At 41.7% G+C, this 12,551-nt stretch overlaps 1 protein-coding gene across 1 annotated transcript; it reads left to right on the top strand.

Moving 5' to 3' along the window:
• Positions 1-780: 780 nt before the first annotated feature.
• On the top strand, positions 781-1,597 carry LOC126336681 (uncharacterized). The gene has a single exon (XM_050000630.1). The coding sequence runs from the start codon at positions 793-795 to the stop codon at positions 1,333-1,335; it is 543 nt and encodes a 180-aa protein (XP_049856587.1). The 5' UTR covers positions 781-792; the 3' UTR covers positions 1,336-1,597.
• Positions 1,598-12,551: the final 10,954 nt, after the last annotated feature.

Here is a 12,551-nt window from a genome sequence, read left to right as displayed (position 1 = left end):
GGCCTGCCGCTGCGAGGAAAATCCTCAATATTGCTGTGCCCGCTTTCACCACGTAACCTGCTTGTCCACCGAATAACTGTACTGCGATCGACAGCAGCATCTCGATACACCTTTTTCAACCTCTTGTGGATATCTTGTTTTCACAGTACAGGAATTCTATGACAGCACGTTCCTTCCGACGAACGTAACGTTTAGCAGCCATCTTGAAGACATTCTGTGACGGTGCCACTCACGGGAACGGGTTGAACTAACTTTGAAAACAAGCGGGAAGGATGTATCTACACCCTGTAAAACTTTCACACATGCAGAATGAAAACTGTATTTTTACAAAAATAGTGTGCATTTCTTTTGGAGTGACCCTCGTATTATTGCAATCTGTGTATTGGCTAACAGTATGAGCCCCTGACAACCTTTCCATTCGGTGAAATCCACATATCAATGGCGCTTTTCTTTTCCGCACCATCCAAATTGCAGGTTTTACATGATTCACCTCATATAAGGCGAACGACAGGGAGAATGTCGATCTTAAGAACTTGCCAGGAGATTAGACTATATTGGTGAATAACAGGTAGAATTTTGAACCCAGGGTATTCTCAGAACGTTACAAGAAACCGTAGCCTTCTGTGCACTCAGTATCGAAGAGTGAGTGACGTTCGCCGCCTCATTCGGCCAGCGGGACAATGGCCAGCGTCGTAAGGCTATGGAGGTCAATGACAGCGGGCTGCTATAAGTACGGCGGTGCCTCACAGAGCGGCATCAGTCAGTGTAGAGACCCTTCCCCCTGACAGCGACATGTATCTCTTGGTGGCGTCTGCTCTCTTGCTGCTCGCAGGGTGCGCCTCTGCGCGGCCAGAAGCGCCTGCGCAGCAGTACGGCGCGCCAGACGCGGCTCCGTACCCTCCCTCAGGCTGGCGTCCGGAAGGTCGGCAGTTCTTCCTGCCTTCCAGGAGCTCCGGCCTGTACGCGCCGCCGCCACAGCAGTACGGCCCTCCGCCCCCGCCCGCCCCCACGACTACAGAGGCTGCCGAGACCACCACCACCGAGCTGCCCACCACCACGGCTCCCTCAGACGCGGCTGCCGGCGGCTCCCGCGCCCTGGAGTCCGGCGTGTACTACCTGCTGCAGCCGGACGGCCGCCTCCAGCGCATCACCTACGCCCACGGGCCCGCCGCCCCCGCCTCGGCCTCCACCCCCGCCGCCTCCCCTCTGCTGCCGGAGCGGCTGTCGCTGGCCGCGGACCCCGGCTTCCTGGCGCGCTTCCACTACCAGGACCTGCTGCCTCAGGGAGCACCCGTCTTCGCATTCCGACAGGCCGGGCTGATGCGCATCTTCTGAAGAACTGCGTCTTTGTGCAGAGGACTGTGCCGTGACTACAGTGCAATGTACATGTTACTTCAAAAGTTGACCAATGCGTCGTCACTGTAAAGTTTGTTGCCACTGTGTGGCATTTCCGTATTGTGCTAAATACGTTTTCGTGACACGGTTCATATGCTCTATTTCCTGAAATCACTACTGTCTTGGAATGTTTTATTATCTGTCATGTTACTGCCTTTTTTACAGTACATTTATGCACAAAATAGATGAAAGAATAAATAAACCTTCTAGCTCATCCAGAACGCCTTTTGTTACCATCAATAGAACTACCCCTTGCCTTAGATGTAGAAAACAGTTAAATATTTCAGAGAGAATTTCGCGACCTCGGTGAATCAGATCATATACACTACTGGCCATTAAAAGTGCTACACCAAGAAGAAATGCAGATGATAAGCGGGTATCCATTGGACAAATATTTTATACTAGAACTCACATGTGATTACATTTTTCACGCAATTTGGGTGCATAAATCCTGAGAAATCAGCACCCAGAACTACCACCTCTGGCCGTAATAATGGCCTTGGTACGCCTGGGCATTGAGTCAAACAAAGCTTTAATGGCATGTACAGGTACAGCTACCCATGCAGCTTCAACACGAAACCGCAGTTCATCAAGAGTAGTGACTGGCGTATTGTGACGAGACAGTTGCTCGGCCACCATTGACCACACGTTTTCAATTGGTGAGACATCTGGAGAATGTGATGGCCAGGGCAGCAGTCGAACCTTTTCTGTATCCAGAAAGGCCCGGACAGGACCTGCAACAAGCTCTCGTGCATTATCCTGCTGAAATGTAGGGTTTCGTGGGGATCGAATGTAGGGTAGAGCCACGGGTCGTAACACATCTGAAATGCAACGTCCACTGTTCAAAGTGCCGTCAATGCGAACAAGAGGTGACCGAGACGTGTAACCAAAGGCACTCCATACCACCACGCCGGGTGATACGCCAGTATGGCGATGACGAATACACGCTTCCAATGTGCGTTCACCGCAATGTCGCCAAACACGGATGCGACCATTGTGATGCTGTAAACAGAACGTTTTGCCATATGTGCACCTAGGATCGTGTTTGGGTACAGCATCGCAGGCGCTCCTGTCTGTGATGCAGCGTCAAGGGTAACCGCAGCCATGGTCTCCGAGCTGATAGTCCATGCTGCTGTAAACTTCGTCGAACTGTTCGTGCAAATGGTTGTTGTCTTGCAAACGTCGCCATCTGTTGACTCGGGGTTCGAGCCGTGGCTGCACGATCCGTTACAGCCATGCGGATATGATGCCTGTCATCTCGACTGCTATTGATACGAGGCCGTTGGGATTCAGCAGGTGTTCCGTATTACCCTCCTGAATCCACCGATTGCATACCCTGCTAACAGTGATTGGATCTCGACCAACGCGAGCAGCAATTTCACGATACGAAAAAACCGCAATCGCGATAGGCTACAATCCGACCTTTATCAAAATCGGAAACGTGATGGTACGCATTTCTCCTCCTTACACAAGGCATCACAACAACGTTTCACCAGGCAACGCCGGTCAACTGCTATTTGTGTGTGGGAAAGGGGCTGTAAACTTTCCTCGTGTCAGCACGTGGTAGGTGTCGCTACGGGATCCAACCTTGTGTGAATGCTCTGAAAAGCTAATCATATGCCTCTTCTTCCTGTCGGTTAAATTTCGCGTCTGTAGCACGTCATCTTCGTGGTGTAGCAATTTTAATGGCCAGTAGTGTAATTCATTTCAATATATCGAGCCTTTCTCGCATTTAAGTTTACTTTTAGATGGGCTGTTTCGATCTTGTAAAAGGTTTTCCTCAGTTCTTACATTCCTTAATTACTGCAGGAATCGTTGGCGTGCAGCAGGTCCGTCTGTGCAAGCGTTTAAATAAGTTATGACATTAGTGGAAAGCTGTTTTTCCTGGAACAATGTTCCAAACATTTAAAAGTCATACAATCGACTGAACATAATAAGAGGAACATTATAACATGTAGTTTACTGTAACTCAAAATCACAAAATTAATAAAAATATTTAACATACTTTTAAAAAAAATTACCATATCACTTTTTGTACTAATATTATCAGATCTTTGCCCTACAATTAAATGTCATCATGCAACCGCTGTCTTTCAGCTATCGATCGACACAGGTGATATCATCAAAAAGTTACGCAGCATAACAGCTGTGTCTGTTTCTTGCCCTCTAGGTTATCAGAACTAAATTTTATCAAACAAAAAGTATTTAATTAACTACTGTCATGAATTTTCTGTTCATTAAATTTGGCCAATGACTGGCGATTTCATAATATACAAATATTTTTGAAAGTTATCTTGCGTGAATACCGAAAGAAATATTTTTAAATGAATTACAGTTCCATTTAATCAAGAGATCGTTTGAAAGGTGATCATATAATCGAGGGGATATTGTACTAAAAATTCCTCTAAACTAGATGCTGAAAAGTTAAAACTAAAAGGTTAAATGTAATAAGGAAATAATATAAGAAAATGTACTATAAACAGCAATAATAGAGAAGGGACTTAGTAGAATCCGAAGAGTACATTGTTAAACTAGAAGGATATACGAATATAAATGTATCACTAGGATTATAAAGCTAAGGAACTCTATTACAGTGATCAGGAGACAATATTTATATAAATGCGAACGCCTCACCATCTACGTATGTAAAGAATTGTCCATTTATTTCTTTGTAATTTATACAAATCTACAGTTTTATTCCGATCTTGATGAAATTTTGCACACTTTACTTTCAAAACAAGATGAATATCACTGTCTACATAAGATTTTGTAATCTAACTTGGAACATACATGTATGTAATATATAAAGGGGAAAGGTTGTTACCAAAAGTTTCTTAAAGTTTCTGGTCGATATGTTCCAAATTTCTACGCGATCCATTAATGAAAATTTGGACGGACGTAGGCTGCATATATATTTTTAATACACAGAATATATAAACATATATATATGAGATAAATAACGGAGAAACTCCATTACCAAACATTACGTATTCATACGTCGCATTCCGTTGACATGCAGTAGTTCAAATACGCCTTCGAGTTACAGCGACTGCAGTTTCCCATGTGGCTTGCATTCGCTAAGAGCATCAGCAGCGCCACATATTAAACATGTCAGGCAACGCTGGCCATTTGAGCTAGTGAATTATAAACGTTATAGACTAGAGAATCTATAACAAACGACAAGGAATGTTATGGATTGGTTGCAAGTAAAAGATAGATGCAAATGTAAAGAGATCAGGCTACTTTCTGAAGCGTCCAGAGAATATTGGTGTTCAAGTCAAACAGATCACTGACTTTTCTTGAACATGTTTACAGAATGAGTTGGAGAGATTCATTTATTAAATGTTCCAGTATTTTTCAAAAATAGATCATCAGTTTCCTTAATCGCAGAAACCTAGGAAAATTCCACAAAGGAACAATATTCAAGAAGCTCAAATAATAGATCATTCTTCATAAATCAAGCACAAGACTTAGAGACATATTCATATAGAACAAATCTAAAACGGAATGGACAGAATTTACAACGAGGGTAGGAAATGAAAAAATAGTGAAATACATAGTAAAATAAAAAAAAGGCGAGGAACTTCAACTAGCTGGTCATTACACTGTGGTCGCGAGTGGATAGCAATTTTTATGTAGTGGAAACAAAAACGGCACAAGGGTTACCTACTGTCATTTGCTCACTATTTTGTACTTCGGCAGGACTGATAGACGCAAGAGCACGGACATGTATTCTGCCAACCCCAGCGACAAAGTGGCTTGCTATTTCGAGTCGCATATCAAACATATTAACAGAGTTAACTAATTTGAAAGTATGGAAATGAAAATTGTTTATTGATTTTATGTAACTCTGCCGCAACTTTATCTTTAATCTCTCATTTTTGTCTATTGAATATCTTTATACGAGTACATTTGTAAAACATCAGAATGAATATGAACAACACACGTAAAATGCCACTACGCCATTTTTACATTCTGTCTGTCCTCCGTCATTTCTCCATGCAAGGACACACCGGACACTTCACAACAGCCAGTATTTTCCTTTCCCAAGTCCACGACAGTCCAGGACCTTGGGTGACGTCGGGTACCTCCTGCCAAAGCACTTTCCGTGTACCTGTCAACCCCCCACTCGTAAAGAAAGCGCCATAAGTATTTGCTAGTTGGTATCCTACTGTCTTGCTGCTTGTACATGTCAACACGCTATGTGACGAGGGTTCCATCTTGTTGCGGCACAAGCTGAGGTTGATGTTAATATACAGCTTGTATCCAGTGAACTCAAACACCAACAATGTATAGGAGAAATTAATGTTGCAAGTTTGATAATCTTTAAGAATAAGACTAAAATAATTTATAACCAACATATCAAAAATAAAGTTGTACGAACTAACTATGAAGTCATAAAAAGAGTAGATGAGATTTTATATTTGGGAGAGTCAAGGACAGGTTTGACAGAAAAAGAAACAAATAGAAATGTGAAAATGTCTTGGGGGGTCTTTCAGTAAACAAAAGAGGGTTTCTCAAAACAGAATTTGCTGGGAGATTTTATTGTCATTAGTAATATCAGTTTTAACTTATGGCTGTGAGACATGGACTTTCAAACAGAAAATTATTCAAAACTTTAGGTTTGTTCAGAGAGCAATGGGGTGATTCACGTCACAGATTTTTTAGAACAGACAAAAAAACAGATGGGTCTGACAGCAGACTACTGTGGAAGAACTAATTACGGCTATAAACAAAATGACTTGGATGTAGGCCTGTTACATAGGAAAATGGAGCAGATGCACCGAGGAAGTTCTTTGGATTTTACGAAATAAGAAAAGACCTAGACAACGATCTAATGGAAGATGCGTAGATGGAGCAGTAAAACATGCAGGAGTCACATCGACAGCCGAATACCGTTACGCCTGGATATGTTGAGAGAAAGACTTTGTGTAAGAGCAGTACGGTATGCTTAATGACAGCAACTGCTGTTGCTGCTGCTGCTACTGATGATTTATAGTTCTTGTACATTGCTAGAATATCAGCATGGTAGAATACATCAACTGAACGTCAGTTTTTAATTTAAGATACGATGTGTGACGTTGTTAGTTAACATAACATTCAGGTAGCTTCAGATAAAATATTATGAAAAAGTTTCTAGGAAGTTGGGCAATTAGAGCACGTACTTAATTGAAATCACAAGCTTGACAGAAAACTAAAGTTGTAAAATTAAATGACTGCTGAAGAACGAAATGTTGCAAAATGAAATAAAATTTAAGATAACTTTAAAAGACTGTGGGTACAGATAACAATGCTGACTTTCGCAAACGACATGTCAGCACGTGTATGGTCTTCGACACTTCTTGAATGGAAAGGGACGCCTTCTTAGCGCAGAATAAAGGATAAATAAAACTTAAACAAATAATTTCCTGGAAATAAACATATGGAAAGTAGTAGCGATACTGTACCAGTTTTAAATGTGATACCACAGACAAATTTTAAACACGATGCTGACGTATAAACTATGACATGGAGATTTACTAGAAACGTAAGGCGAGGGAAGAGGGTTATGGAAAATCCATAGAGAATAAGACACCTGTTAGTGGAGAATTTACTGCGATGTCTAGGAACAGATTACTTGGCAATGATAAGATCATCAGATCGGAAAAATATGGAGGGACCGATCATATTAGTCCATGTAAAAAAGGCTGTTAGGAATTATTGAAGCGCCGGCCGATGTGGCCGAGCGGTTCTAGGCGCTCCAGTCTGGAACAGCGCGACCGCTACGATCGCAGGTTCGAATCCTGCTTTGGGCATGGATGTGTGTGATGTCCTTAGGTTACTTAGGTTTAAGTAGCTCTAAGTTCTAGGGGACTGATGACCTCAGACGTTAAGTCCCATATTGCTCAAAGCCATTTTTGATTCTTGGAGGAATTAGCACAAATTTAAAATTTATCACAAGATAGGAAGCGATGTAAGAGTAGCAACACTGACCATTTAAAGACACAAATTGAAAAATTAAGGACTGAAATGAGCTTGCTTCACTTCCTCGCTGGTCGTTCTCCTTTCGTTACTTACATACATTGGCAGTTTATGTCCATATGTCGACTGTATTTGTGGCAGTCTTCAGTCCATGGTCTGGTTTGATGCAGCTCCCCACGTTACTCTATTTTGTGCAAGCAGTTATGCCTCAAATTTCCTTCCTCTCCAATTCTGTTCAGTATCTTCTCATCAGTTACTTTGTCTACCCAGCTAATCTTCAGCATTCTTCTCTAGCAGCACATTTCAAAAGCTTCTATTCTGTTCTTACCTGAAGTACTCGTCGTCAATGTATTACTTCCGTACATGGCTACACTCCATACAGACGTCTTCAGAAAAATCTTCCCAACACTTAAATTTATATTCGCTGTTAATAAATTTCTCTTCTTCAGAAACATTTCTGTTGCATTGTCATTCTATATTTTATATCCTCTCTACTTCGCCCATCATAAGTTATTTCACTGCCTAAGCAGCAAGACTCATCGACTACTTTTAGTGTTTCATTTCCTAATCTAACTCTCTCAGCATCTTCTAACTTAATTCGACTATATTCCATTATCATTGTTTTCCTTCCAAGACACTGTCCATTTCATCCAACTGAACTTCCAAATCCTTTGCGTCTCCGACAGAATTACGATGTCATCGGTGAATCTCAAAGTTTCTTTTTCTTTTCCCTTTCTAAATTTCCCCTTTCATTTTTTCACAGCTTACTCACTGTCCAGCAGTAATAACGTAGGGGATAGACTACAACACTAATTCCATTTTCAACGACTACTTCCCTTTCGTGCTCTTCGAGACTTATAACTACCGTCTGATTTCTGTACAAGTTCTTAAATATCCATTTGCCCTCTATATTTTACACCTGCAACCTTCAGGAATTTAAAGAGTGCATTCCAGCCAACACAGTCGAAAACGTCCTCCAAATATACAAATACTATATATGTAGGTTTTTCTTTCCTTAACCTATCTTCTGAGATAAGTCGTTGGGTCAAAATCGTTTCCTACATTTCTTCGGCATTCAAACTGACTTTAACCGTTGTCGGCTACTACGAATTTTTTCCATTCTTCCGTGAATAATTCGTGTCAGAACTGATCTGTCAAACTGACAGTTCTGTAATATTTATACCTCTCAGAACTTACCATCTTTGGAATTAGAATTATTACATGCTGCTTGATGTGTGAAGATATTTCCTCTGTATCATATACCTAGCACACTAGGTGGAATAGTTGAGGCATGGCTGGCTCTCCCGATATCAGCAGCTCTGAAGGAATGTTTACTAATACTTTAAAAAAAAAACCTGGGGACTGAAAGCTAATAAATTCGTTTTGGAACGCTTTTCTTAGGAATTGTAGGCTGTGTTACAGAACATAAATTCCATGTTTCATTAAAGCCAAGTGCGTTGTGTACGTATTTCCAGATAATATTTCGCAAATTAAACTTAAGGGTGTTAGATCCTTTTTAAGTTAGTAGTCTTGTGGTTTAACGATAAGTATTTACACAATCGTGGCACAATTACTTTCACAGTTAACCACCAATGTCTACTGATTGTCTATTTGTGAGCATGATTATTAACTTATTTGTGTCGTCTATATGGCACGGCAGATATATTTGGATGCAAGTCGCGCACGATACGGCTTAACATTTGCGTTATACCTACCGTCGCCATTATTTCGCGATACACACACACGCATGCACAGACCATTAAAACGCTCAGCATGAAGTCTTGCATTGCCTTGTTGAACGGTAGCGTCATGGAGAATCCGAAGACGGGGCGCAGACACCGGCTTTACCATGTCAGAAATGTAATGGCTGCTGACCAAATGTAATCATTTCCAGCGACACCCCATACCATCACCCCAGATGCCTGGACCGTATGTGATGACGCCGAGTGAAGTCCGGAAACGTTCGTTCTTCTCGGAACCTTCACACAATGACACGTCCATCGCGATGCTGTACACACAACAGGGCCTCGTCTGAAATTACGACATGGTGCCACTCCTCTGCTAGCGGTTTGGTTGTGAGTATTGATGGAGAGCGTCTTTCTGTTGCCACGTCAAGTGAGGCCACTGGAGTGACAGTCGTGTTCGCAGTCCATGGCAGTTCACGTGTCATCGCTCTGTCTGTATGGATAATTGTCTTACTACAAACAAGCTCACTTCTTGACTAAGTGCGTGACTTGACTGCACGCTTCTCAGGCGCAAGCGGACAACATCTGTCCTCTCAGGCACTAGTCGCCTGTGGTCCCTGGGGTCCTGTGAAGTGTCCTCCTGAACCTATCGATTCACCCCGGACCAACATAGGCAACAAAGCAATGTAGAGGAAAGATAGGTCACAGTGTCGACACACCTTAATTCTGTAGAATTACAACATTTGCTGGTACACTTTTCTCTTTGTTACACGATATTTTATCACAAACAAACAGCATTCACGTGTGATTCCCTACAGCGTAATCTCACCTTGAGTACGGCATATGGATGACGTTACTCCTACCTACACTTTATTGTGGCAGGCCAAGTAACTTTTAAGGAATACTGCGTCACACTTCAAAGCGACAGAAATATACACTACTGGCCATTAAACTTGCTACACCAATAAGAAGTTCAGATGATAAACGGGTATCCATTGGTCAAATATATTATACTACAACTGACATGTGGTTACATTATCACGCAATTTGGGTACATAGATCCTGCGAAATCAGTACCCAGAACAACCACCTCTGGGCGTAATAACGGCCTTGATACACCTGGCCATTGAGTCAAACAGAGGTTGGATGACGTGATAGGTACAGCTACCCATGCAGCTTGAATACGATGCCACAGTTCATCAAGAGTAATGACTGGCGTATTGTGATGTGCCAGTTCGTAAGGTGTCGGGCAAATCCAACACCTTCCATGAAAACCCTGACATGATAAGCAAATCCAGTAGTATGTCACATAGCTCCGAATAAATCGCGACATTAAATTAACCAAAGTAATATGAGTAATGAGTGAGCAAATGGAATACCACAGACTAACACAAGAATGCCTAAATGCATGTCCTACCTTCCCACCTGAGACAGATGCAGTTCCGAGGGGAGAAACGAGAACAGAAGCCTAGAGCAGAACTGTGTTAAGCTAGAAGGCCCTACGATAAGGGACGGAGTGGACACCCAAGTTGCCAGCTAACCATTAGGACCCCCCAGCTGCAAGTTTAAGCGTGAGACTTTTTTGCGTCTCTATTACGTTGCAGACTTTAAAAACATTGTCCCACCACGAAAAGTATAACGTTTCTCATTGGATAGACAGAATTTTTGTAGGCGGAGATTAAGGTTAACATTGAGATCCGGATTGGTCAGATGAAAACACAGCCAGATAGTTTTTTTTAAACCAACTTCGGTAAAGCCCATGGTGTTCACATTTGCCACTTGAAGTAAAAATCTGAAACTCGATGATTTTTCAGTTATATAGTTATTGAGAGGCCACATCAGCCACTGTACTTTACGACAAGTTAGATAAGTAATTAAAGATAATGGAGGGTCACTGTAGACCATTTTGATAGTTTTCTCTTTTATGAAACTTAATTTAAACCTAGATTATAGATGTGATATGGCATAGGTCATCCTTCGATCCATTGTAGAACTTGGAAACCCATTCAGGGAATATTCGTTCACATTTTTGTTGAACGCTGTTGGTTTTTACCATCCTGTATTAAAACATTTCCTTTTATCAATAGCGCAATTTATAAACGATGTTTTGCGAATAGAATAAAATTTACAATGGTAAACTTAACTGCTTTTTCGACATTGTTTTACCAGCTAACTAAAAATAGGAAAGCCTTGAACCCCTTCCACTACATTTACTTAGTATTAAGATTCTTTTACAGCGAGTGCAGTGGAGCTGACGCTGAAATCATTAAGTATTTGGTTGTATTATCGCTAGTCTCACTGAACTCTTCTGAATTCTACATGTCATGTGTGGTCTGGCGTCTCCTTACCAGCAACAGGTCCCAGGTTCAAACTAGTCAATTCCCTAAAAAAACACGCTCAGAGCGTCGTTGCGCGAAAGTGGTATGGAGACATTATATAGAACAAACAGACACCACGCAGAATGTTAGAAAAAGCGACCCTGCCAGGATGGTAAAATACCCTCATTGAAGGTCGACGACATGCCTAACTAGGTCAGAAAAATATCTTGTTGAAAAATTATCGTAATAAAAAAATTTTTTTTTGAACGTTATAAATAGTCGAAAACAGGAGCTGCAGCTTTAGTTGGTAAGAAAGTATTCAATAAAAGTGAGACATTTTGGCAGAGACAATAGCATAATCAAGTTATGAATTTTAGTATTGTTAGAATTAAGTTTTCTCTCCAACGCAAGCGCACAGGTGGCGGATACATCGTTGACAAGTTGGTTCTGACCCAACAAGTAAGTGAATGGTTTGTCAAGTCGTGTGAACAAAAAGTTTATGAAATGCGTGAGATCGTATGAGCGCATGTTGACTCGAAGTAGGGCGCGTGAATTGCTTTTAAAACAGAAAATAAGATTAGCAATGGTAGTCGAGACCTTGACCGAATTGAGGTAGAGGCCTAGCATGAAAAGGGACAGAGAATAGAGGACAGTACATCAGACGATGCAGTATCGCGAGAAATAGGACATATAACGCACCATAACGAGGATAATGTACGCCAAGGCACAGAAAACCTAGGTAAGCATACGACAGAGGAGCAGGAAAGTAGAGGGACAGGCGATGAGGATTATAACTTGTGTCTTGAATATTTAGAACCCATAGTACAATTAATCAGAGCTCCCTCACCACAGAGTACAAGGAGGTCGAGCCGAAACGTGTCACAGCACAGTTCAATGCAATCGGTTGCGAACCAACACTTGGGCGAAAACACAGAGCGTAGGACGTCGGAAGAAAACGCAATAGGACCCACCAATCTGCCAGAATTATTACAATTAATGACGGAAACCACGACAAGACAAAATAAAGAAATTGCGAACCAAATTAAAATTCAGAATGCAGAAATGACAAAACAAAATGCAGAAACCACGAGACAAATGCGTGCGATTAAAGAACAAAACAAAAAAATTCATTTACACCTAAGCCATATTGAAGACGAGGCAAAAGAATCTCGAGAAGTGATAGGAAACATAA

Source organism: Schistocerca gregaria, chromosome 2 (assembly GCF_023897955.1).
Source record: "Schistocerca gregaria isolate iqSchGreg1 chromosome 2, iqSchGreg1.2, whole genome shotgun sequence".
In the NCBI taxonomy this organism is placed as follows: domain Eukaryota; kingdom Metazoa; phylum Arthropoda; class Insecta; order Orthoptera; family Acrididae; genus Schistocerca; species Schistocerca gregaria.
This window is presented reverse-complemented; position numbering and strand designations above follow the sequence as displayed.

Excerpts from the sequence above, each read along its gene's own strand:
- LOC126336681 (XM_050000630.1), top strand. The coding sequence starts at position 793 with ATGTATCTCTTGGTGGCGTCTGCTCTCTTGCTGCTCGCAGGGTGCGCC.